Source organism: Anolis sagrei, chromosome 10 (genome assembly GCF_037176765.1).
Source record: "Anolis sagrei isolate rAnoSag1 chromosome 10, rAnoSag1.mat, whole genome shotgun sequence".
NCBI classification, from domain to species: Eukaryota; Metazoa; Chordata; class Lepidosauria; order Squamata; family Dactyloidae; genus Anolis; species Anolis sagrei.
This window is the reverse complement of record NC_090030.1, coordinates 12,238,131-12,262,341: the sequence shown is the minus strand read 5'-3', so window position 1 is coordinate 12,262,341 and position 24,211 is coordinate 12,238,131. Positions and strand designations below refer to the sequence as shown.

At 41.6% G+C, this 24,211-nt stretch overlaps 1 protein-coding gene across 2 annotated transcripts in view; it reads left to right on the top strand.

Moving 5' to 3' along the window:
- The first annotated feature begins 1,213 nt into the window (after nucleotides 1-1,213).
- BRWD3 (bromodomain and WD repeat domain containing 3) overlaps nucleotides 1,214-24,211 on the top strand; it is a 70,722-nt gene continuing 47,724 nt past the window's right edge. For both annotated transcript variants that reach the window (XM_060756303.2, XM_060756302.2), the window contains exons 1-12: nucleotides 1,214-1,543; nucleotides 1,643-1,701; nucleotides 1,820-1,849; nucleotides 7,729-7,788; nucleotides 14,753-14,903; nucleotides 15,366-15,464; nucleotides 16,195-16,355; nucleotides 17,292-17,513; nucleotides 19,280-19,380; nucleotides 20,928-20,998; nucleotides 21,328-21,428; nucleotides 22,895-22,935. In XM_060756303.2, coding sequence (XP_060612286.2) covers nucleotides 1,513-1,543; nucleotides 1,643-1,701; nucleotides 1,820-1,849; nucleotides 7,729-7,788; nucleotides 14,753-14,903; nucleotides 15,366-15,464; nucleotides 16,195-16,355; nucleotides 17,292-17,513; nucleotides 19,280-19,380; nucleotides 20,928-20,998; nucleotides 21,328-21,428; nucleotides 22,895-22,935 — 1,127 coding nt within the window. In that variant the 5' untranslated portion in view covers nucleotides 1,214-1,512. The remainder of the gene's footprint in view (nucleotides 1,544-1,642; nucleotides 1,702-1,819; nucleotides 1,850-7,728; nucleotides 7,789-14,752; nucleotides 14,904-15,365; nucleotides 15,465-16,194; nucleotides 16,356-17,291; nucleotides 17,514-19,279; nucleotides 19,381-20,927; nucleotides 20,999-21,327; nucleotides 21,429-22,894; nucleotides 22,936-24,211) is intronic.

Below are 24,211 nucleotides of genomic sequence, written 5' to 3'. Positions count from 1 at the left end.
TCTGGTGTGAGAGAATAGGCCATCTGCAAGGACGTTGCCCAGGGGGACGCCCAGATGATTTGATGTTTTTATCACCCTTGTGGGAGGCTTCTCTCATGTCCCCGCATGGAGAGCTGGAGCTGATAGAGGGAGCTCATCCGCCTCTCCCCGGATTTGAACCTGCGACCTGTCGGTCTTCAGTCCTGCCGGCACAGGGGTGATTTGAATGCAATATTCCAGCTTCTTGGCAGAATGGGGTTGGACTGGATGGCCCAAGAGGTGTCTTCCAACTCTTTGATTTTTGATTCTATTCCTTCACCATTAAAGCATTTTGACACTGCTTAAATTGTAATATCTCAAGTCTATGGAATCATGACAGTGCCTCCTTTTCCTCACACAATTTCTCCTTCCTTAATTCCTTCCTTCCTTTCCTTCCTCCTCCTTTCTTCCTTCCTTCTCCTCCTCCTTCCTTCCTTTTTCCTTCCCTCCTCCCTTCCTTCCTCTTCCTTCCCTCCTCCTCTTCCTTCCTCTTCCTTCGTTCCTCCTCTTCCTTCCTTCTTCCTTCCCTCCTCCTCTTCCTTCCTCCTCCTTCTCCCTTCCTTCTCTTCCGTCCTTCCTTCCTCCCTCCTTTCCTCTTCGCTCCTTCCTTCCTTCTCCTCCTTCCTTCCTTCTCTTCCGCCCTTCCTCCCTCTTCCCTCCTTCCTTCCTTCCTTCCTTCCTCCTCTTCCTTCCTTCCTCCCTCCCTTCCTCTTCCCTCCTTCCTTCCTCCTCCTTCCTTCCTCCCCTTCCTTCTTCCTTCCCTCTTTCCTTCCTCCTCTTCCTTCCTTCTCCTCCTTCCTTCCTCCTCCTTTCCTTCCTTCCTTCTCTTCCATCCTTCCTTCCTCCTCCTCCTTCCTTCCTTCTTCCTTCCTCCCCTTCCTTCCTCCTCCTCCCTTCTTCCTTCCTCCTCCCTTCCTCCTCTTCCTTCCTTTCCTCCTGCCTTCTCTTCCTTCCTTCCTCCTCTTCCTTCCTTCCTCCTTTCTTCCTCCTCCTCCCTTCCTTCCTTCCTCCTTCCTTCATTCCCTCCTCCCTTCATTCCCTCCTCCCTTCCTTCCTCCTTCCTCCTCCCTTCCTCCTCCCTTCCTTCCCATTTCAATGCAACGCAAAGTCCAAAGAGGGTGCTGTCAAGCGAGCGCAGGCTGCGGCGCCGGAACTAGGCCGCAGTTTTTGTCGTCACTTCCGCTTCCGCCCTGTGGCCTCTTTCTTGAGGAAGTCTGCCTGTGGCCATCGCCCCCGCGCGACCGGAGGCTCCCTCTCTCTGTGTGTCTCTCTCTCCCTCTCTCTCCCTGCCGCCTTCTCCCCGGGGCTGCTGCTTCCCCCCTGTCTCGCTCGCCCTCCTTGAGGCCGGCCTCCTTCTCTGAGGAGAGGGGGCTCCCTTCATGGAAGGAAGAGGAGAAGAACCAGCAGCAGGGAAGGGCCGCTCCTGAGGGGCCTTGCCCTCCTCCTCCTCCTCCTTCAGCGCCTTCCTCTTCTTCCCTTTGGACGGGGAGGAGGATGGCGGCGGCCCCGACCCAGCTGGAAGCCGGTGAGAATCCTCCCTTTGCCCCCCATCCCTCCCTCCCTCTCTTTGGGGGCTCCCTTTGGGCCCCCCTTTTGAACCCTTTCTGCTTCTCCTCCTCCTCAGAGCTTTACTACCTGGTCGCCCGCTTCCTCCAGGCTGGGCCCTGCAAGAAGTCCGCCCAGGTGAGCCTGGCTGGGGATCCATCAGAGGGGCCCCAGGGGCCCTTCCTGGGTGGGTCAGGTGGGGGTTTTAGGGGCCTCACCTCACGCCCTTTCTCTCCCTCTTTTCCCTCTCTTCCAGGTCCTCGTGGAGGAGCTGGAGGAGTACCAGGTAAGAAGATACATCAGTATCAACAACAATAATAATATCACCATAGTTTAATGAGACGTAGTCCTCAGTGAAAGGACCAAGGCAGAGACATCTCCAGCTCATCCCCTGTTTGGGTATCAGCCAGCACGTCAACGACTTAAATCAAGACATAGTTTTCTTAGATCTACAGAGACACTCACTGGAACACCTCAGCAAGCGAGAGTCCAAAAGTGGCAGGCCAAAACCCAGAAACTCAATCCATGGCTGATACCAGATGAGAGACTCCCCCCTGGGCACACAGAAGACTGGGCGACTTGGAAGGCGCTGAACAGACTGCGCTCGGGCACCACGAGATGCAGAGCCAACCTTAAGAAATGGGGCCACAAAGTGGAATCCTCGACATGCGAGTGTGGAGAGGAGCAAACCACTGACCACCTGCTGAGCCCTGCCCCATGCACAATGGAGGACCTTCTTGCGGCAACACCAGAGGCACTCCAAGTGGCCAGATACAGGTCAAAGGACATTTAACCCACTACCAAGTTTGCAAAATCTGTTGGTTTTTTTTTTTAAATCTGTGTGTTTGTTTTGTTCTGTTAGAAATGTAATACAATGGTATGGTTGCTGATGACACGATAAATAAATACCATAGTTTAAGGGAGATATTGACAATCTGGAACAGGCATGGGCAAACTTGGGCCTTCCAGGTGCTTTTGGGCTTCAACTCCCACCATTCCTAACAGCTTCGCCCGTACCTTGGGAAGTCTGACTTGGCCACAGTGGTCCACGCTCTTGTTACATCCTGGTTATTTATTTGTTTACTTCATTTATAGACCGCTTTTCTCAGCCCTTGGGTATATTTATTTATCGTGCCAGTGCAACCAGTCGATTATATTACATTTCTAACAGAACAAAGCAAAAAAAAAAAAAAAAAAACCAGACAAAATACGACAATTGTGAGTTTTATAGTTGATTAAATGTCCTTTGACCAGTATCTGGCTACTTGGAGTGCTTCTGGTGTTGCTGCAAGAAGGTCCTCCATTGTGCATGTGGCAGAGCTCAGGTTGCATTGCAGCAGGTGGTCAGTGGTTTGCTCTTCTCCACACTCGCATGTCGAGGATTCCACTTTGTAGCCCCATTTCTGAAGGTTGACTCTGCATCTCATGGTGCCAGAGCGCAGTCTGTTCAGCGCCTTCCAAGTCGCCCAGTCTTCTGTGTGCCCAGGGGGGAGTGTTCTCATTTGGTATCAGCCATTGGTTGAGGTTCTGGGTTTGAGCCTGCCACTTTTGGACTCTCACTTGCTGAGGTATTCCAGTGAGTGTGTCTGTAGATCTTAGAAAACTATTTCTAGATTTTAAGTCGTTGACGTGCTGGCTGATACCCAAACGGGATGAGCTGGAGATATCTCTGCCTTGGTCTTTTCACTATTGGCTGCTACTTCCCAGCGGATGTCAGGTGGTGCAATACCGGCTAAGCAGTGTAATTTCTCCAGTGGTGTAGGGCGCAGACACCCCGTGATAATGCGGCATGTCTCATTAAGAGCCACATCCACTCTTTTAGCGTGGTGAGATGTGTTCCACATTGGGCATGCATACTCAGCAGCATAATAGCACAGCGCAAGGGCAGATGTCTTCACTGTATCTGGTTGTGATCCCCAGGTTGTGCCAGTCAGCTTTTGTATGATATTGTTTCTAGCACCCACTTTTTGCTTGATGTTCAGGCAGTGCTTCTTGTAGGTAAGAGCACAGTCCAGAGTGACTCCCAGGTACTTGGGTGCGCTGCAGTGCACCAGTGGGATTCCTTCCCAGGTGATCTTCAGAGCTCGGGATGCTTGTCTGTTCTTGAGATGAAAGGCACATGTCTGTGTTTTGGATGGGTTGGGGATCAGCTGGTTTTAGCCCTTGGGTGACTCAAAGCGGTTAACAATAGCAACATTCAATGCTCAACATCATAAAAAGAGTTTTAAAAAAACAGTTAAAAACAATGATATAATAAACAATCAGTTAAACATAACTATAACATCTCATTAGTGTCTCATAGGTAGAATCAAGATCCAATCTCATAATCCTGTTCCTATATTCAATATACTAGTATTATCATTCTAGTCCATGTCCTTTAAACTCTACAAACATCTACTACCCGAAGGCCTGGTTCCAAAGCCATGATTTTAATTTCTTTCTGAAAGCCAGGAGGGAGGGAACAGATCTTACCTCATTTGGGAGTGTGTTCCATAGACGAGGGGCCTCCGCCGAGAAGGCCCTGTCTCTCGTCCCCGCCAGACGCATTTGCGCAATTGACGGGAGCGAGAGCAGGGCCTCCCTGGATGATCTTAAATTACGAGATGACACGTCGGGGTGGATGCATTCGGACAAGTAAGCTGGGTAATCCTGATTAGACTACTGCAATGCGCTCTATGTGGGGCTGCCTTTGGAGACTGTCCAGAAGCTTCAATTAGTCCAACGGTCAGCAGCCAGGTTGCTCACCAGAGCAACATACAGGGAGCATACAACTCCTCTGTTACGCCAGCTCCACTGGTTGCCAATCTGCTACCGAGCACAAGTCAAAAGTGCTGGTTCTAAGCGGTTCTGGCCCAGACTACATATCCGAGCGTATCTCCTATGGATCATCATGAAGTTTAAGATCATCCCTCTACGTTCCACCTTATAGTCTAAGATCCGCTGGGGAGGCCCTGCTCTCAGTCCCGCCAGCTTCGCAAACACGGCTGGTGGGGACGAGGGCCTTCTCAATGGTGCCCCCCCCCCCCCCCCCCCGCCTGTGGAATTCACTCCCGAGCGAAATCAGATCAGCACCCTCCCTCCTTTCTTTCAGAAGAAAACTGAAGATGTAGTTGTGGAACCAGGCTTTTGGCTAATGGGTATAACGGCTCCTGAACATTAAATCAGACCATATGATTGTTGTAAAGGAAAAGCCTTTATGATTGTTTAACTTATTGTTGTTTTAATTTATTGTATTGTATGTTTTTATCGTGTTATTATAATTGTAATTATTGCGGCATCGAATCATTGCCATTGTTAGCCGCTCTGAGTCCCCCTGCGGGGGTGAGAAGAGCAGGGTAAAAATGTTGTAAATAAAATAAAATAAATCTGGAGAGGCCCTGCTCTCGATCCTACCACCGTCACAAACGCGATTGGTGGAGATGAGAGACAGGGCGTTCTCAACAGTGGCTCCCTGTCTGTGGAATTCCCTCCCCAAAGACATCAGACTAGCCACCTCCCTCCTGTCCTTTAGAAGGAAACTCAAGGCTTGGCTGTGGGACCTTGCGTTTGACCATTGAATAGCGGCTTGTATGAAGAAGACATAAGCAGTTTCGAAGTGACAATGAATTGACCCGTTCCCGGATGTTAATTGGCATGTTTTAACAACTGTTTCTTTAATGTTTTGTTTTAATGAATTTGTTGATTATTCTTATTATGATGGCACCGAAGGGTGCTTGCTGTGAGCCGGCTGCGTCTCTGAGTCGGGGGTGAGAAGGGCAGGGTACAAGTATATGAAATAAATAAATAACAGCCTCAGGCCCCTTCCTTTCCCCCCTCAGCCGCTTAAGTGGCTGAGGGGGGAAAGGAAAGGGCCTAAGGCTATTAGGAATGGTGGGAGTTGAAGTCCAAAACACCTGGAAGGGCCAAGTTTGCCCATGCAGCAAATCAACAAATCTTAACAATATTAGGAATGATGGGAGTTGAAGTCCAAAACACTCAGAGGACCAAAGTTTGCCTATGACTGAGCTGGAAGCTGTCCAGAGGATGGCAACTAAAAGGATCAAAAGTCTGCCAACCATGAATCCCTCTTAAGTACCAGCTTAAAGATCTGGACATCTTTAGCCTGCAAATGGTTGAGAGGAGGCATCAACACCATGGAAGGATGTCATAAGGAAGGGGGAGCAGGCTTGTTTTCTGCTGCCCTGGAGACTAGGATTCAGAGCCATGGGTTCAGATGACAGCAAAGGAGATCCCACCTGATCCTTAGGAAGAATGTATTGTCGAAGACTTTCATGGCCGGAGTCACTGGGTTGTTGTAGGTTTTTCAGGCTGTATGGCCATGTTCTAGAAGTATTCTCTCCCGACGTTTCACTTGCATCTATGGCAGGCATCCTCAGAGGTTGTGAGGTCTGTTGGAAACTAGGAAAATTGAGTTTTCCTAGTTTCCAACCTTAGGAAGAACTTTCTGACTGTAAGAGCTATTCAGCAGTGGAACTCTCTGCCTTGCAGTCTTGTGGCAGGTCCTTCCTTGGAGGCTTTAAAACAGAGGCTGGATGGCCATCTGTTACAGTAACCCAGGGAGCAGGGTTGTTTTCTGCTGCTCTGGAGGCTAGGACTCAGTGGAGCCAAGGGTTCAAATGACAGGGAAGAAGATCCCACCTGAACATGAGGAAGAACTCCCTTACTGTAAGAGCTATTCAACAGTGGAACTCTGCTTTGGAGTCTGGTGGAAGCTCCTTCTCTTATAGGCTTTTAAACAGAGGCTGGATGGCCATCTGTTAGGGGTGTTTTTATTGTGTCTTTCCTGCATGGCAGAAAGGGGTTGGACTGGATGGCCCGTGTGTTCTCTTCCAACTCTATGACTTTATGATCACTATATATAAATATTTTAAAGGATGTTATCAGGAAGAGGGAGCAGGGTTGTTTTCTTCTGCCCTGGAGACTAGGATTCAATGGAGGTATAGGTTCAAATGACAGAGAAAGAGATCCCACCTGAACTTTAAGAAGAACTTCCTGACTGTAAGAACTGTTCAAAGGTGGAAGCTCCTGTCTTGGAAGCTTTTAAACAAATGCTGGATGGCCCTCTGTTAGGGCTGTTTTGATTGTGCTTTTCCTGCATGGCAGAATGGGTTGGACTTCATGACCCATGTGGTCTCTTCCAACTCCATGACTCTATGCTTCTATGATCACTATATGTAAATATTTGGAAGGATGTCATAAAGAAGAGGGAGCAAGGTTGTTTTTCTTCTGCCCTGAAAACTAGGACTTGGAACAATGGGTTCAAATGACAGGAAAGGAGATTCCACCTAAACATTAGGAAGAACTTCCTGGCTGTAAGATCTGTTCAGCAGTGGAACTCTCTGCCTCAGAGTCTGGTGGAAGCTCCTTCCTTGGAGGGTTTAAACAGATGCTGGATGGCCATCTGTCAGGGGTGTTTTGATTGTGCTTTTCCTACATGGCAGAAAGGGGTTGAACTGGATGACCCATGTGGTCTCTTCCAACTCTATGATTCTAATAATAGCAAATGATGGTGATGTCCCAGTAGGTCTTCTCCTGAAAGCAAGCAGTTGAAGGAACCCTGAGAGCATGTGCCCTTCCTGAAGTAAAAGGGGGTGCAGCACACATCTGGGACCCTCCTGGGATCCTCAGTTGACACCCAAAGGGTCTAAATCCCTTCTCATCATGGAAGCTAAGCAGGACCAGCTCTGGTTGGTACTTGGGTGGGATGCCGCCAGATGCTGTAGGTTAAAGGGAGGAGCTGGCAAAACCATCTCTCAGGGTTTATTTCCTGAAAAAAAACAATAGAAAAGCTCTTTCTTTCTAGCAGCCAGGACAGCTTTTCCATGTCACCTTCGGAATAACTCCCCATAATATGGGAATGTGAAAATGTGGGTCATTAAAACTTTTTTTTAAAGAGTGTAATGGTTTTATAGGAATTTGGCATCCTGAAAAATGGTGCAACCTGACATTTATTGTTTCTTTCAAATTCTGCTCCCCAAAAGAGCTACATTACTGAAAAAAATTGGTCACGGACCAGTGAATTATTTTCCTGCTGCATACAAATGCTCATTCTGGACCCATTGAGGGGTGGGTCCTGAATGTGTAGGGCCATGGAGGGTCTTCTAAGGGGTGGCTCTTGTGATCGCTAACAACCCGCCTTCTCTTCCTTCCTCTGTTTGACCCCAGTTGATCCCACGCCGCCTGGATTGGCAGGGCAAGGAGCACCGGAGAAGCTTTGAGGATCTGGTGAGTGAAAATTGGCTTTTCAATTTCTGTATGGTGGTGGTAGTGAAGTTAAAATTAGTCCTCCCCAGGAAGACTGGACAGAGCTGGGGAACTGCTTCTCTTCCTTTCTTTGCAGGCGGGAAAATTAAAGATAGTTGCCTAATATAGTTTATTTGTCTGTATGAATTCTTTCTCCAAGAAGTGTCTGTTTCAAAGGGGTATATATGTGTGTGTGTGGGTATATCCAAAGGAGGGTTATTTGAGGGCAGTTACAAGGAGTTTATCTCAGGCCAATGGTGTGGCACCTATGGGGCCTGAGTTCCATGTTTGCAAATGAGAGTAGCTTGCTGATTGGCTGTTGCTTCACAGACTTGACTTGAAGCAGAGGGTGTTTTTTTTTTTGCTGCATTAAGGAAGAAAAAGGCTGTTCTTTGTGGACCCAGTTCTTACTAGATGATAGCAGAATTTGTTGGTACAGACAATGATTCGTAGAATTTAGAAATTCTTAAGATGCGATCTAGAGAGTGTGCATAAATGCAACCTTAAATGGACAATTGTATTTTGTTTCTGCATGTGGGTCATTCGGTTTTAAAGATTGAAAGCACCCAGCTTTTACTTCTGAAGTGATACAGTGGTAGCCCCAATTTGCAAAAAGCAAAGTAGAAAGAGAGACTGGTGAGCAGAGCTGTATTCTTGTTCATTTTATCACTGAATATTGTGTCAATGGGTTCAGAGCACAGACATACAGTGTGAATGTGAAACAGAAGAAATATGAATGCAAACATTTTCTACTGGGTGGAAAATGTGATTAATATAGTACCTTTCCACTTTTAATCTGGTACAGATTTTATAGACAAATACTGGACCATGCCCCCTTCTATACATTAGTGCCATTTTCAGATGTGATGTTGTCATGGTGTAAAGTTTGTATTTGCCTAAGGAGGTACTAAAAGTGTATGTTAACTTTCAATGTTTTAGTTCTGATGGATTATAACTTCATTTTGGCAATATTTATCTGTGTAACTATTTTTGTCTATATACATTTTATAATGCTACAATGTATTTTATAATGCACAACACAACAATACATTTTATAATGCTACAATGATATTACTGGTGGACAGGAGAGGAAACTTTGAGAGGTGGGGAATGATACTATTATGTTTGTGATACTTATTTATGCCCTGCATTTTTCTAAAACCAGAATCCACTTGGTTTACCTGTGTAGTTCATGGTGAATGTGTTTGTGCACATAAAGACTTGGCACCCTTATGTGATCCGGCAGCTACCAGTATTAAAAAGGAATAGGGCGGGTAGTCAAAAAGCAAGGTTTATATTGTTATAGTTGTTGTGTGTCTTCTAATCATTTCCTGCCTATAGCAATCCTAATGTGACCTCATAATGTGGTTTCCTTGGCCAGATTTGTTTCTGAGGCTGAGAATGTGTGACTTGCTTAAAGACATCCATGGAATTAACATTGCTGAGGGTGGATTTGATTGTTGTCCTACTCCAACACTCAAACCATTATATCACATTGGCTCTTTACCCATGTTCTGCTGTGACTAACTTTTTGGCTTGGAGGCAAAGCATAGAACTATAAAGGCACTGTTTCGTATTCTTAACTTGGGGAGCTTGAAGCAGCGTTTCCCAACTTGGGGGTTGGGACCCCTGGGTGAGTCTTGAGGGGATGTCAGAGGGGTCGCCAAAGACCACCAGAAAACAGTATTTTCTCTTTCTCTGTGTGGGAAGTTTGGCCCAATTCTATCACTGGTAGGGTTCATAATGCTCTTTGATTGTAGGTGAACTATAAATCTCAGAAACTACAACTCCCAAATGACAAATTTAACCCCCCACCCCAGCAGTATTCAGATGTGGGCATTTCAGGTATTTGTGCCAAATTTGGTCCAGTGAATGAAAATACATCCTGCATATCAGATATTTACATTATGATTAATCACAATAGCAACATTTCAGTCATGAAGTAGCAACAAAAATAATGTTATGGTTGGGGGCCCCCACAACATGAGCAACTGTATTAAGGGATTGCTGCATTAGGAAGGTTGAGAAACACTGGTCTAAAGCATTGTCCTCCAGCTGAAGAAAATAGCTTCTGGATTTCAGAGGTGTTAGTGCTGGCTCCATTCTCTTTGCATGCAGCTGTTTTTGCAAACCAAAAGGGTTTCATTATTTGGTTATGGTCTTGCATTTAGCAGATGTGCTTGGCAGTCCCAACCCATCTAACTCTCTGTTCAGTATCATCTCTCTGGCTGGGTTAGATGGCTTTCTGGGCTGTGTGGCTATGTTGGACAAGCATTCTGGGCTGTATGGCCAAGCATTCTGGGCTGTATGGCCAAGCATTCTCTCCCGACGTTTTGCCTACATCTATGGCAGGCATCCTCGGAGTTTGTGAGGTCTGTTGGAAAATAGGATAAGTAGGGTTTATATATCCGTTGAATATCCAGGGTGGGAGAAAGAACTCCATTTTATTTGAGGCAGGTATGAATGTTGCAATTTGACCACCTTTATTAAAACAGTAATTGGAGAAAAGAACTAAAAGTCCCATCTTGAAGGGGCTCATGTTCTCCTTATTCAGTTTGCTGCTGTACCTGGCTGGCCAGTCTGGAAAAAAGTTAAGTAGATAGTAGATCAGATCAAGCCATGGCTATTCTTATGTCTTCTGTTACCTTCTCTTCTCACATGGAAAACCAAATTAACCTTTTCCATCCCATTCTGTATCTATCCTTCTGTTATCTGTGGTAGTTGCATGAAAGAGATGAAAAGCAGACATAAAACAGAAGCATTTTGACTTGTAGTGTTTTTGCAGTGATCTATGGAATTTTCTGCTATTTGATGTCGTAATGGCTTAAATGGGTTTAAAAAGCTATAGTAACATATGGAAGGTGTAAGCATGAATTGCTTAGTAGTTAATCGAGCAGAGCCTTCTCTTAAAGGTTGTTATTCTGAGTACTGGTTGTGAAGGAAACCCAGTGTCTTGTGGGTGGATTTTCTTGGTGGTAACTCTAGGAAACAAGGTATTAGGTTAGTAGGTCTGTGATCTAATTCAGAAGGTCTCTTTGAAAGGTCATGAGAAGAATTCCTAATCTGCCTGGTGTACTACTTTTCTGGAGAAGCATCTCTTTTCTTGCTCTAGAGCAGTGAATCCCAACTTTTGGTCCTCCAAGCACTTGGGATTTCAACTCCCAGGAGCCACAGCAAACTTGGCCAATTGCCATGAATTCTGGAATCTGAGGTCGAGAACATCTGGAGGACCAAAAATTGGAAACCACTGCATACTTCAGTTGTGTATTGAGCAAGCTAGAAATTCTCATCTCTTCTGTTTGTCACAAAGTTGGAAAGTGTTACACCACTCATCTGAGTTAGGACTGAGTAACAGTTGTAAAGATGTTGTTTTTGTGTTTAACATACAGCTCTCATCAGATTTTAGTATAGACTGCTGGGATCATTATCAGAATTCCAGTCCTAACCTACAGAAACATCTGCATCAACAAAGTAGAAGTGTTCCTGGCCATTACTTCTTTAGTGCCAGAGGCAAAAAGAACATAGAAATAATAGGGATGATGAGGATGATAATTATTTCCTGCTTTTCTCCCAGGACTGAGACCCAAGCTGTTCATAACCGTAAAAGAGCATACAATTAAAAAACATATAAAATATCAACATTCTAAACATGTTGTTTTGGTGCATTATAAATTTGCACGCAACATAAATGGGTGGGAAACATCATATAAGAATTTAGCAGGTGTCTGGTCAGCTCTTTGGGGAAGATAGCATGAAGCTTCATACACTAAATCTGCTTGCTGAGAAATGCGCTTGATACTCATAAATCGGATTATTGAATGCTATTACTCTTACTTGTTTCTTTTCATTGTTTGTTAATATGAGTTTGTCTTTAGGTTTCTGTATATTTCTTGTTGTCATTTTTGCTGTAAGCTGCTTTGGACATTTGTAATGAGTGCAAAAGTGGAGTACAAATTACCAGAATCACAATAATCAACAACCACTTTTACCTACTTCTCCTCATGGCAAAGTACAGCATAGTTAAAAATAAAGATTAAAAAAAGACAATTAAAACACATTTTTAAAAATACATAGCTATATGATTAAAACATATTAAAAATAACTTCCTTGTTGTTTTTGACTAATGTCTGATGTATACAGTTAGTAAATTATGAATTCTGCTTTCAAAATGTCAGCCACAAAATCAGTCAAATGCTTTGAAATTCTGTTAAAAATCACTACTCAACTCCCTATTCTAAGTAGTAACATTGCACTTACAGTATATTCTGGCGTATAAGACTACTTTTTAACCCAAGAAAATCTTCTCAAAAGTCAGGGGTCGTCTTATATGCGGGTGTAGTCTTATGCATGGGAGTCATCTTAACTCTATATTTTAACTGGAAAAGTTGGGGGTCGTCTTATACGCCCAGTCGTCTTATATGCTGGAATATAGTAGTCTCTCCTTAAAATTCTGCTTCAGCGAGACATTGCATTATCTCAGTTTATGCCAACTCCCTGGGTTGTAATAATAAATAAATGGAGTCAGAACCCTGTAAAATACCTTAAGTTTTTCAGAGGAGAGTTGAAATAAAAAATGTGATTAACAGCCAGGTTCAATTGTATTTCCTGTGGCTCAAGTAAGTATAAAAGCTTTTTGCCATTCTACACCAGTTCATCCCATCATAAGTTTATCAATGCAGGATGTCACAGTGCAGTTGCTGGTTCTTTCATGGCTGGCTTTAAGAACATTATCACTGTCTGTACTGTGTAACATTTGACCCCACTCCCTTAATCCCATACTGTGTGTAGACTAGTGGTTCCCAACCAGGGACCACTATCCAACATTAGTACCAAATGGATTACAAATCAGTTTTTGGTCAACTTTAGATTCAGTTTGGTTATTTGGGGTGCTGATTCAGAAAATTGCATTGAATAGACCACATCAGCTCTAGTTTCTGATACAGAACATATGCCATCCAGTAGTTGTCATCTGCTTGCCCACAGAAACCTGTTTTTAATAAGCCTTGGCACTATAAGAGGGTTTCGTGAGACCAGTCGCTCTCATTGCCACGATGTAGTAATGGTGAGGCCACAGACCATATTTTAGTTCTTGTGGACCATGGTGGTTCACAGACCACAGGTTGGGAACCACTGGAGTAGACCCTCCTCCACTCCACGGATTTTGCATCCACAGAGTCAACCACCCATGGCAAGGCAGACCTTGATTTTGTTACATTATATAGGCGACTCCATTTTATTACACCATTGTATATAAAGGGACTGGATGAATGCAAAGCTGGGGTGAAAATTGCTGGAAGAAACATTAACAACCTCAGATATGCAGATGACACCACTCTGATGGCCGAAAGCGAGGAGGAGCTGAGGAGCCTTCTAATCAAGGTGAAAGAAGAAAGCGCAAAAGCCGGGTTGCAGCTAAACGTCAAAAAAACCAAGATTATGGCAACAAGAATGATTGACAACTGGAAAATAGAGGGAGAAACCGTGGAGGCCATGACAGACTTTGTATTTCTAGGTGCAAAGATTACTGCAGATGCAGACTGTAGCCAGGAAATCAGAAGACGCTTACTTCTTGGGAGGAGAGCAATGTCCAGTCTCGATAAAATAGTGAAGAGTAGAGACATCAGACTGGCAACAAAGATCCGCCTAGTCAAAGCCATGGTATTCCCTGTAGTAACCTACGGATGTGAGAGCTGGACCTTAGGGAAGGCTGAGCGAAGGAAGATCGATGCTTTTGAGCTGTGGTGTTGGAGGAAAGTGCTGAGAGTGCCTTGGACTGCGAGAAGATCCAACCAGTCCATCCTCCAGGAAATAAAGCCCGACTGCTCACTGGAGGGAAAGATACTAGAGACAAAGTTGAAGTACTTTGGCCACATCATGAGGAGACAGGAAAGCCTAGAGAAGACAATGATGCTGGGGAAAGTGGAAGGCAAAAGGAAGGGCAAGATGGATGGATGGCATCCTTGAAGTGACTGGACTGACCTTGAGGGAGCTGGGGGTGGTAACGGCCGACAGGGAGCTCTGGCGTAGGCTGGTCCATGAGGTCACGAAGAGTCGGAGACGACTGAACGAATGAACAACAACAATATAAAGGGACTTGAGCGCCCATGGATTTTGATGTCGACAGAAGAGTCCTGTAACCAAACCGCAGCAAATACCAAGAGCACAAGGTGTGTGTATCTATCTCTACCCATCTATATACCAATAGAAGTGTCGTTTCATCTATCTGATGAAGTAAACAGTACTGGTGAACACCTTTTGTTACAATAAAATGGACTAGCCTTTAACATGCTGCAAGTCTCTTCGGTTTTGCTGCATTAAACTGAATCTGCTGTCCATGGATCACCACTTTGAATAGCATTGTATTATATGAGTATAATTGCTTGGACCTAACAACTCTAAGTATGTGTAATCTGGATCTTTGAGAACTCACTTTCGCTCTAGTAGATTTCTTTGTGTAAAGCAAAAAGACACATGTCTTTATCAACAAGTGTCTATTCAGTATTCCTAATTTACTTTCTTATGTTGATCTCTTCAGCGTTGTTGTTGTGTGCCTCCAAAACAATTTCCAATTTATGGCAACCCTAAGATGAGGTTATCCTGCGGGTTGGTTAGGAAGATTTGTTTCCCATGCTTTGAAGCTGAGAGGGTGTGACTTTGCCTGCAGTCATCCATTGGGCTTCTATGGCTGAACAAGGATTCAAACTCTGGTTTCCAGAGTCATAGTCCAGTACTTAAACCACTGCTCTGTATTGGCTCTCACTTTTCTTTCCCTTGGAAGGCAGCAGTTAAAGGCACTTTCCCTATTTTATAGTCAGTTAAGTAGGAAGATGTAACCTGTCACTGCACAACAACAACAACAAAAACTTTAAGTATGGGAAAAATAGATGCTCCCAGCCTGTAAATTAGGGAAAGATTTGAAAAGCAGTGTCTTCTTTTTAAACTACAGGTAGCAGCCAATGCTCACATCCCCCCAAATTACTTACTCAAGATTTGCGAGCGAATCGGACCCTTATTGGACAAGGAGATCCCACAGAGTGTTCTTGGGGTGCAGACTTTACTCGGAGTGGGTCGCCAGTCCTTGCTACGAGCAGCCAAAGGTAAGTGCTGAACAAATTGGTTCATATAGGTTTATTTTTTATTTCAAAATCTTGAGTCTGCCTTTTATAGGTTCTGAATGTACCTTTTGAAAATGTCACTTTTGTTAGAAAAACTAACAGTACATAATAGAAACAGTGTATGGCAATTTATTATCTGAAAAATAGATTGCTCTCAGCTAGGCCTGAATACTGTTGATAAAATATAAAACACTGATGTATAAAAACATTAATATAAATTTAGAAAGGCAACTCTGATTCTCATGACAGATTTCTGTCTTTTCTTGTTTTTTGAATAAAAACAACATTCATAAGTAGTGTTATGCAATAGGAAAAGAAAACAACATTTTTGGTGTTTACCATTTTAGCAAGAAAAGAAAAGGCAAGATTTGTTTCAGAACAAATTTGTTTCAGAAGAAAAGGCAAGATTTGTTTCGACCATTTTTTTGCGTCTTGTTCAAACAGACTGCAGGCACACGCCATGGAAGGGATCAACCTTTGCAGCGCTGCACAGAGGCAGGCCTCCAGAACTACCTGTAAATTATGGAAAACCACCCAATGTGGGTAAGGAATCCTCCCTTATTATCTTTAAGTACCATTCCCGTGTCAGCATTTTGGGAACTGTTTTTTTTTAAAAAATCAGATGTAGCTTGGAGATTTTTTGCAACCTAAAAAGAATACTAGTTTTAAGAGTAAGATCAACTTTCTGGACTAAGTTGTCAGTAGTATCAGCAACAGTTCATACATTTTGGAGTAACTGCACAACACATTTAAACACTCACATGTGTTGTTTATTTTCCCCTGTAAGGACATCTTGTGCCATTCAATGCCAAAAGTTGGAAACAGAAAAAAAAATCTACAAGTTGGGAACATCCATTTACCAGATTTACATGTTTGGGTTTTCTTACTTTCTTTCCCCACTGAGAAGTAATTGTATCTGTTAAATACAGTTTCAGTCTCATTTATCCAGAAATCTGAAACTGTTGAGGGCATCTTCGCTCCTGCTCGGTGATAGCAAAGCTTTTGTTTTGGAGGTGGGATGGGAAATGAAAAGATGAAACTATTTACTGTCTCATCTTTACATTTGCATAAGATCCAGCAATAGTTTCATTTCAATTGTCCCATTATTCAAAGTGCAAGAAAGAAATGTAGACAAAATATCTTTGGGCCAATGCTGATCCTGGTGCATGATTCTCCTGCCCAGTGGATTTGTGCTTCTGCAGTAGGCAAACATGAGTCAAGCTAACAACAAATGGAGTTATGACCTTTTTTTTTGTATTTCCCTGCTTTTCAGTAAATATAATCTGTGCCAGGCAGACAACTGGATATGGACGCTTCAGCCATTTGTTCCCATCATCCTTCTATCAGCACATTAAGATGCACAAGAGGATTCTGGGGCATTTGTCGTCTGTGTATTGTGTAGCATTTGATCGCAGTGGGAGAAGAATTTTCACAGTGAGTTCAACGAACATGAAATACTCCAGAATATTGACTTGAAAGGGAGTGTAAGGTCCTCGCATACATCCCCTAAAAGAATTAGTATGAATACTTCATTTAGGAACAAAATGCAATGTTTGTTTATAGTATTTATACACTATTCTTAAACTTTGTGCTTTTCCAAAAGGGATATTGTCTACTGTTCTTGGTTTATTGTTGGGTTTTTGTTTTTTTTAAACTACCATGTATACTCATGCACTCGTATAAGTTGACTTTGTGTATAACTTACATTCAATCCAGATTTTGTGTGGTTGATTATTTTTAACTAAAATTTCTAGACTTATGCATGAGTCCATAGGGTATCCCATGGGGGATACACTTCTGAACTTAGCATAGAAACAGGAAATCATGGATAATAGCAACCTATTGAAATTATCAGCTTCTACTGAAGTTGCCCCAGAGGGTCTTCAGAAATGCTAGTGAGGCATCCTCTTGAGAAGTTTGCTTAACCCTCCAACTCAACTCTGTGAGCATTTCCAGTGTAAGCATGGTAGAAAATCACCTGGAGGACCTCCACAATTCCTAGATGACATATTTTGTTGGATGCAGATAGATGGAACCAGTCTTATGGGTATGGGGATTCTGTTGTAATAAGAGATATAATAAAAGTTTTTAGATTTTTATGCTTGGATTTATTGCCTAATTTGCAGGAAAATAGGTAGCTGCCTTTTGTGGAAAGCCATATTAAAAGATAATCATAATCCACTTAAAAGCATCAGAAGAGCCCTACTGGACCAATGGTCCAGCTTATCTAATTTTATTCAGACCCACAATAGTATTTTAGCAGAACCTAAAGGCAGTAGACCAATAGTTATCTGGAAGATAGGGATACAAAGAGAGTGGCATTTCTGCATGTTATACTTTTGGTGATTTTTTTTTTTTGTGAAACATTAGGGTTCAGATGATTGCCTGGTGAAAATCTGGGCTACAGATAATGGACGTTTGCTTTCAACGCTCCGAGGACATTCAGCTGAAATTTCGGACATGGCTGTTAGTTATGAAAACACCCTCCTTGCTGCCGGCAGCTGTGATAAGGTGGTCCGAGTCTGGTGTCTTCGAACCTGTGCACCAGTTGCGGTGCTACTGGGCCATTCAGCTTCCATTACTTCCATCCAGGTAAGGCCAGCACACTCAGTGGTTGTGTGGTGACCTTGTTCAGATGAGATCGAAAACTTATTTTTGGCCTGTTTCCCTGTTGATATTATTTCAAATATTTTGAGGGTTTGTCTCTTAAGTGATGTATTTTGTGAAATGTATTACTTTTTTAGGTTTTAAATTGTATTGTATTGGTTTTCCTATAAGCTGCTTTGAGATTCTTTTTAGAGAGAAAAAAATGGTATAAATGATGATGATGCTGATGATTTTTAGCTATGTTTTAACCTACCTCGAGCCCCAAGGAGAGGCGTGTAAGAAACAACAACAACAGCAATAATAAATAGAGGTGGAAAACTAAGATATTATTATTATTATTATTATTATTATTATTATTAGTAGTAGTAGTAGTATTTTGCTGTGAGGAGGCATTTATTATTATTATTATTGCCTGCTCACATCAAAATGATGATGATAATGATGATGATGATGATAGGTACAAGCGAAAAATAAAGATATTATTATTAGTAGTAGTATTTTGCTTAAAAAAGCGGCATTAATTACAAAAAACAATAATTATTATTGGTTTTTTGTTATTAGTGCCTCATCACAGCAAAATACTACTATTACTACTACTAATAATAATAGGTAGAAAATTAAGATATTATTATTATTATTATTAGTAGTAGTATTTTGCTGTGAGGAGGCATATTTATTATTATTATTATTATTATTATTATTGCCTGATCGCAGCAAAATACTACTACTACCAATAAGAAGAAGAACAAGAAGTAGAGGTGGAAAACAAAGATATTGTTGTTGTTGTTATTTGTAGTATATTATTGTGAGGAGGATAAATTGTTGCTGTTGTCATTAATGCCTCTTAGCAAAATACTACTACTACTGATAGGTAGAAAACTAAAATATGATGCTGATTAGTAGTATTCTGCTGTGAGGAGGCATTATTATTATTATTATTATTATTGCCTCTTCACAGCAAAATGCTACTACTGCTACCATTACTACTAGTAGTAGTACTACTAATAATAATATCTTTGTGTTCCACCTCTACCTATACATCAAGGCAGGGAACAGCAGATTAAAATACAACAACAAAAAGACACATAGCAGTTAAAAACCACAAATGCCAATTAAAAATACATAATCAATCAAAATAATATAGCATCAGTTTAAAAAGCATGCTCATAAAAACAATCAGTTCAGAATTTAGAACTCAAAATTTAAAACTATGTAGATAGGCCTGCTAGAAGAGATTGGCCCCATAGCTCTGGATGATCTCTCCCAGAAGTTTCATTTGTGGTAGATGTTAAAGGGCACTGGAGATAGAAGTACGGCATGCAGTGTACTTTCCTCAAGCAGAAGCATATGAAACTTACCTGAGACATAGACACAGAATCAGAATCATTGAGGCATCATTGCCCCAATTCCCAAACCCTTCCAGCATGATAGCATGGTATCAAATACTGCTGAGAGATCCAAAAGCACCAACAGAGCTTCCCCTGCTGATTCCCAGTCAATAGAGCATCAACTAAGGTTACTGTAGTGGTCTCAGCTCCATCTCTTGCTCTGAAGCTAGTTTGAAATGAGTCTAGAAAACCTCAATAAGATCAAGGCGAGCCTTTCAGCTCAAGATAGGCCTTTCTTTGAAGATGGCTACATTTACTGTGGGATGCAGACAGCCAAATAGCTGCTGCTTATTTTTAATGAGCCGAAATTATTTTAAAAGCACTCATACAGATTCTTTGATGTATTTTCCCCCTTATCTTTAGTTTTCTCCAGCAAGGAAAGGAACAACCCGATACCTCACTTCAACTGGTGCTGATGGAACCATCTGCTTCTGGCAATGGCACTTGAATACAATGAAATTTAAGTATGTATAATGTAGTTTGTTACTTTTAGCTGCCTTTCCCATGTAAGGAAATTATATTGTACTGTAACTATTGTTTCAGCTTAGAGCAGGGGTCCTCAAACTAAGGCCTGAGGGCTGGATACGGCCCTCCAAGGTCATTTACCTGGCCCTCACTCCGCGTCAACCAAAGTCTGAAATGACTTGAAAGCACACAACAACTACAACAATCCTAGCTCATCAGCCAAAAGCAGGCCCAAAAGCATGCCCACCATTGAAATACTAATAAGTTTATATTTGTTAAAATTGTTCTTCATTTTAATTGTTGTATTGTTTTTAAGGGTTTTTTGCACTACAAATAACATATGTGCAGTGGAATTCATTCATGTTTTTTTAAAAATTATAATCCGGCCCTCCAACAGTTTGAGAGACTATGACCTGGGCCTCTGTTTAAAAAGTTTGAGGATCCCTTGCTTTGAGCAAAATGGCCCAGTTACCTTTCTTGAGTCAGTACACAAAACTTCATAATGATGAGTCTGCTAATTGAAAAGTGTGCACATCAATGGCTCCGCTACCTTTATCCTTAGGCGTTATGTTTTGGATGAAGAACACAGTACAGTGACATTGGGGGGAAATGCAACTATATTTTGGTAACTGGCAGTTCTCAACCTGTGGGTCTCTAGATGTTTTGGCCTTCAACTCCCAGGAATCCTAACAGCTTTTAAACTGGTTGGGAATTCTGGGAGTTGTAGGCCAAAACATCTTGGGACCCACAGGTTGAAAATCACTGCAATACAGACTTCTAAAAATGGAGTCTCATTCTGAATAGTCCCAGATCTGATCACATGGTCTGCAGTCCCTCTCACAATCTCAAACAACATAGAGCTAAGGAAAAACTGCATACTAAAACACACATACACAAATATAGTAAGCGATATCTCTCCCTCCCTCCCCCCTCTCTCTCTATACACACACACACACACACACACAGAGAGAGAAATAACTGGTATAGGAGGCATGTAGAAGGTTGCAATTTCCAAGACAGACAAGCAGATAAGAGACAGATACACAGAAGGCATTTCTTTGCACCTGCCTAGGAAATATGCAAACAGTTAAAATTCCCATGTACTTTTATTCATGCTACAGAAGCTTTTTCAAAACTTGTTTTTTAACAAGACTCCCTAATCTCCTCATATGTGTAATTCAATAGCCAAGACACTCAGGTACTTTCCCTCGCTTTAGTCCTTTTTGACACCAAAAAATATTGCTTCTGAGGGGTTTCCAGCCTTTCAAAGAAGGTTTTTTAATCTACATCTTCAGAAGGAAAGAGGGACTTCTGATTTGGGGGAAGCCATGACTGGCAACAAACTGAGAGATAGTTTTTTTTCCCTTTTGCAAACATTGAAGCAAGTTTGTTTCCACTTTCGTTGGTAACCATTTTCATAATCTGAGTTGCTACAGTTTCCAGCAATAACTTACCATGTAAATATAAATTGTGTTCCTAATTGGGTTACAATAACCTTTGTACCATTCAGTGTCGTCATTAAAAATGCTACATATTTACATTTCAGGGATCGGCCGGTCAAATTTGCTGAGCGGTCCCGGCCTGGTGTTCAAATATCTTGTTCATCCTTCAGCTCTGGTATGTCAACATTTTGCAGAAACATAAGTTACTTAGACAGTACAAAAAATTCTACACGAGAAATATTGCTCCTTGTTTTTCAAAAAGATTGAAGTGAAAAAACAAACAAAGTAAACCTCACAGCCTCTGAGGATGCCTGCCATAGATGTGGGTGAAACATCAGGAGAGAATGCTTCTGGAAGATGGCCATACAGCCCAGAAAACTCACAACCCAAACAAAAGCAGTTAGACAGCTTAAATGTCTGAGATAATGCAAGATAATACAGTTTGCTTTTGCGAATGAAAAATGTAAGGTTGCTTGCTGCTTATGTTTCCCCTCTCCTTTTCAGGCGGTATGTTCATTGCAACAGGGAGCACTGACCATGTTATAAGAATATATTATTTGGGCTCTGAATCTCCAGAAAAAATAGCTGAGCTGGAATCTCATACGGTAAAATCACAGATTTCTTATTCAAACTTATTCTCTTCTTATTCAAACTTCCACACAAATTTAGATTTTTCCACTCACGCCTTTTGTAACTGTATTGAACTGCATTATATGCATTAACTGCATTGAATTGCACTATATTATTTATATCCTGCCCCATCTCCCCGTGGGGATTCAGGGCGGTTTACAACATGAAATAATAAACAAACCAAATAGATAATGAACATTCCGTCATAAAATATATCATCACAAAAGCCAATAAAACACATTACTCAAACAACAACAAAACAGGGCTTTGTTGACGATATAACACAGTTTTAAACTGGATTATATGGCAATGTAGACAGGGTCAAAGGTGAATAATGTGTGATAAGTAGACCAAAGTTTGGAGTAGCAGATAGAGCAGTGGTTCTCAACCTGTGGGTCCCCAGGTGTTTTGGCCTACAACTCCCAGAAATCCCAGCTAGTTTACCAGCTGTTTGGATTTCTGGGAGTTGAAGGCCAAAACATCTGGGGACCCACAGGTTGAGAACCACTGAGATAGAGTATATTGTGCTCCTGTGCTCCTCACTATATAGCCAACACTTTGGACTTCTAATTTCAAGATGTTTGATATCAAAAAAAGGTATGTCAGCTAAAAACTGTTTTTATTTATTTATTTATTTATTTATTTACAGTATTTCTGTCCCACCTCTGGCAACTATATTGAGCAAACTTATGATCTTGAAAAAATTATTGGCACAACCCTCTGATTCTTTAATGCCGGCCTCTGATTGTTTGCAGTAATTCCCCCTTGACCCTTCACTGGTCCACATGTAAGCCAGGGGTTAATCATAGAGAAAGGAATACTGACCCACAAATCAAGAGACTTGCTGCTGAAACATATAGACAATATGTAGCCCTCTAGACCAGGGGTTCTCAAACTAAGACATGGGGGGCCAGATATGGCCCTCCATGGTCATTTACCCGGCCCTTGCTCAGGGTCAACCTAAGTCTGAAATGACTTGAAAGCACACAACAACAACAACAATAAACCTATCTCATCAGCCAAAAGCAGGCTCACACTGAAATACTAATAAGTTTATATTTGTTAACATTGTTCTTCATTTTAATTATTGTATTGTTTTTACGTGGTTTTTTTCTCACTACAAATAAGATATGTGCACCATGCATAGGAATTCATTCATAGTTTTTTCAAATTATAACCCGGCCCTCCAACAGTTTGAGGGACTGTGACCTGGCCCTCTGTTTAAAAAGTTTGAGGACCCCTGCTCTAGACATTGCTATACTACAATACCCATCAGCCCCAAAGAGCATAGGAATACTAAGAGCTGCAGCCCAACACCATCTGGAGTACCACATTTTGCTTAGCTGTGTCCTAATAAGCTTGGAACGCCTAGACAATACATTATAAATTGGGAGTCTTTAATGAATTGTCTAGAATAATGTTTTTTCTTCTAAATTTAAAGGACAAAGTAGTTGCTGTTCAGTTCTGCAATAATGGAGATAGGTAAGCATCTGTTTATGTCTTCTTATATTACAATGGTGGCATTTGTACATATTCTATTTTAAGTTTAAGGAACTGAAATCATTGGTTCTGAACTCTTGAACAGAAGCAGCTTGCCAAAGAGGTGTTCCCTTTTCTGTTGTGAATACCTTTCTCACTGTGGATATACATAGGGGTAATCCAGCTACTCTAGGTTTCATAGATACAGTTCACATATTATTATCTTCTTATAGAATAACAGCTAGGTGGTATTTCAAAAAAACTGTTGAATTATTATTTGTCTTTTTCACCTATTGTTTTCCCTCCTGAGTTTTTTCAAGATAGGCTTTTTTAAAAGGGGGGTATTGCCTTCATGGATGATAAGGTGGAAGTGCATCCAATGCCATTTAATAGATGTTAAGAAAGTGTAAAATACGTTGACTGATCTGTATTGTGCCATATCTGATCATAATATATAGACCTAGCCGTCCCCTGCTACACGTTGTTGTGGCCCAGTCTGGTGACCTGGAAAATAAAGTAATGAGAAAGTGTTGGTTTCTGATATATGTAATGTCTTTATGTTTGTGGGTATACAGTATTTCTTGCTATTTCTTTGTCAGTGTTGATGTGGAGAGTGTCTGGTTTGCCCATCCTGGAACATGCAACATATCATTGTCCTCCTTTCGGGGTCCCGTTCAAATCTATGATACGATATCTGTGTGTGAATCATATATCCTGTATATACTCAAGTATAAGCCTAATTTTTCAACCCTTGTTTTAGGCTGAAAAAGTTCCCCTTGGCTTATACTCGAGTCAAAGTTATTTATTATTTTACTCTGTCATTATTATTGTTGTTATTATTGTTGCATTTATTGTTTTACTCGATTTGTTATTATAGTTATCATTTTACTTTATTATTATTACATTTATTATTTTATTTTATGTTATCATTAAATTTATTTTACTCTATGATTGTTATTATCTCATCTATTATTTCACTATATTATTCCATTTATTATTTTACTGTCTTTATTATTATTGGAAGGATACGTAAACACATTTACATTGAAGAAGGTTAGGGCAGTCTTATCTTAAATTACAATTTTATATAAATATTCAAAAACATTTAACCTACTGATGCCTCAATTAATGCAATTTTATTGGTATCTATTTTCATTTTGAAATGTACCAGTAGCTTCTGAATTTCTCGCCCTCGGCTTATACTTGAGTCAATCCGTTTTCCCAGTTTTTGTAGTAAAATTAAGTGGCTCGGCTTATATTCGGGTCGACTTATACTCGA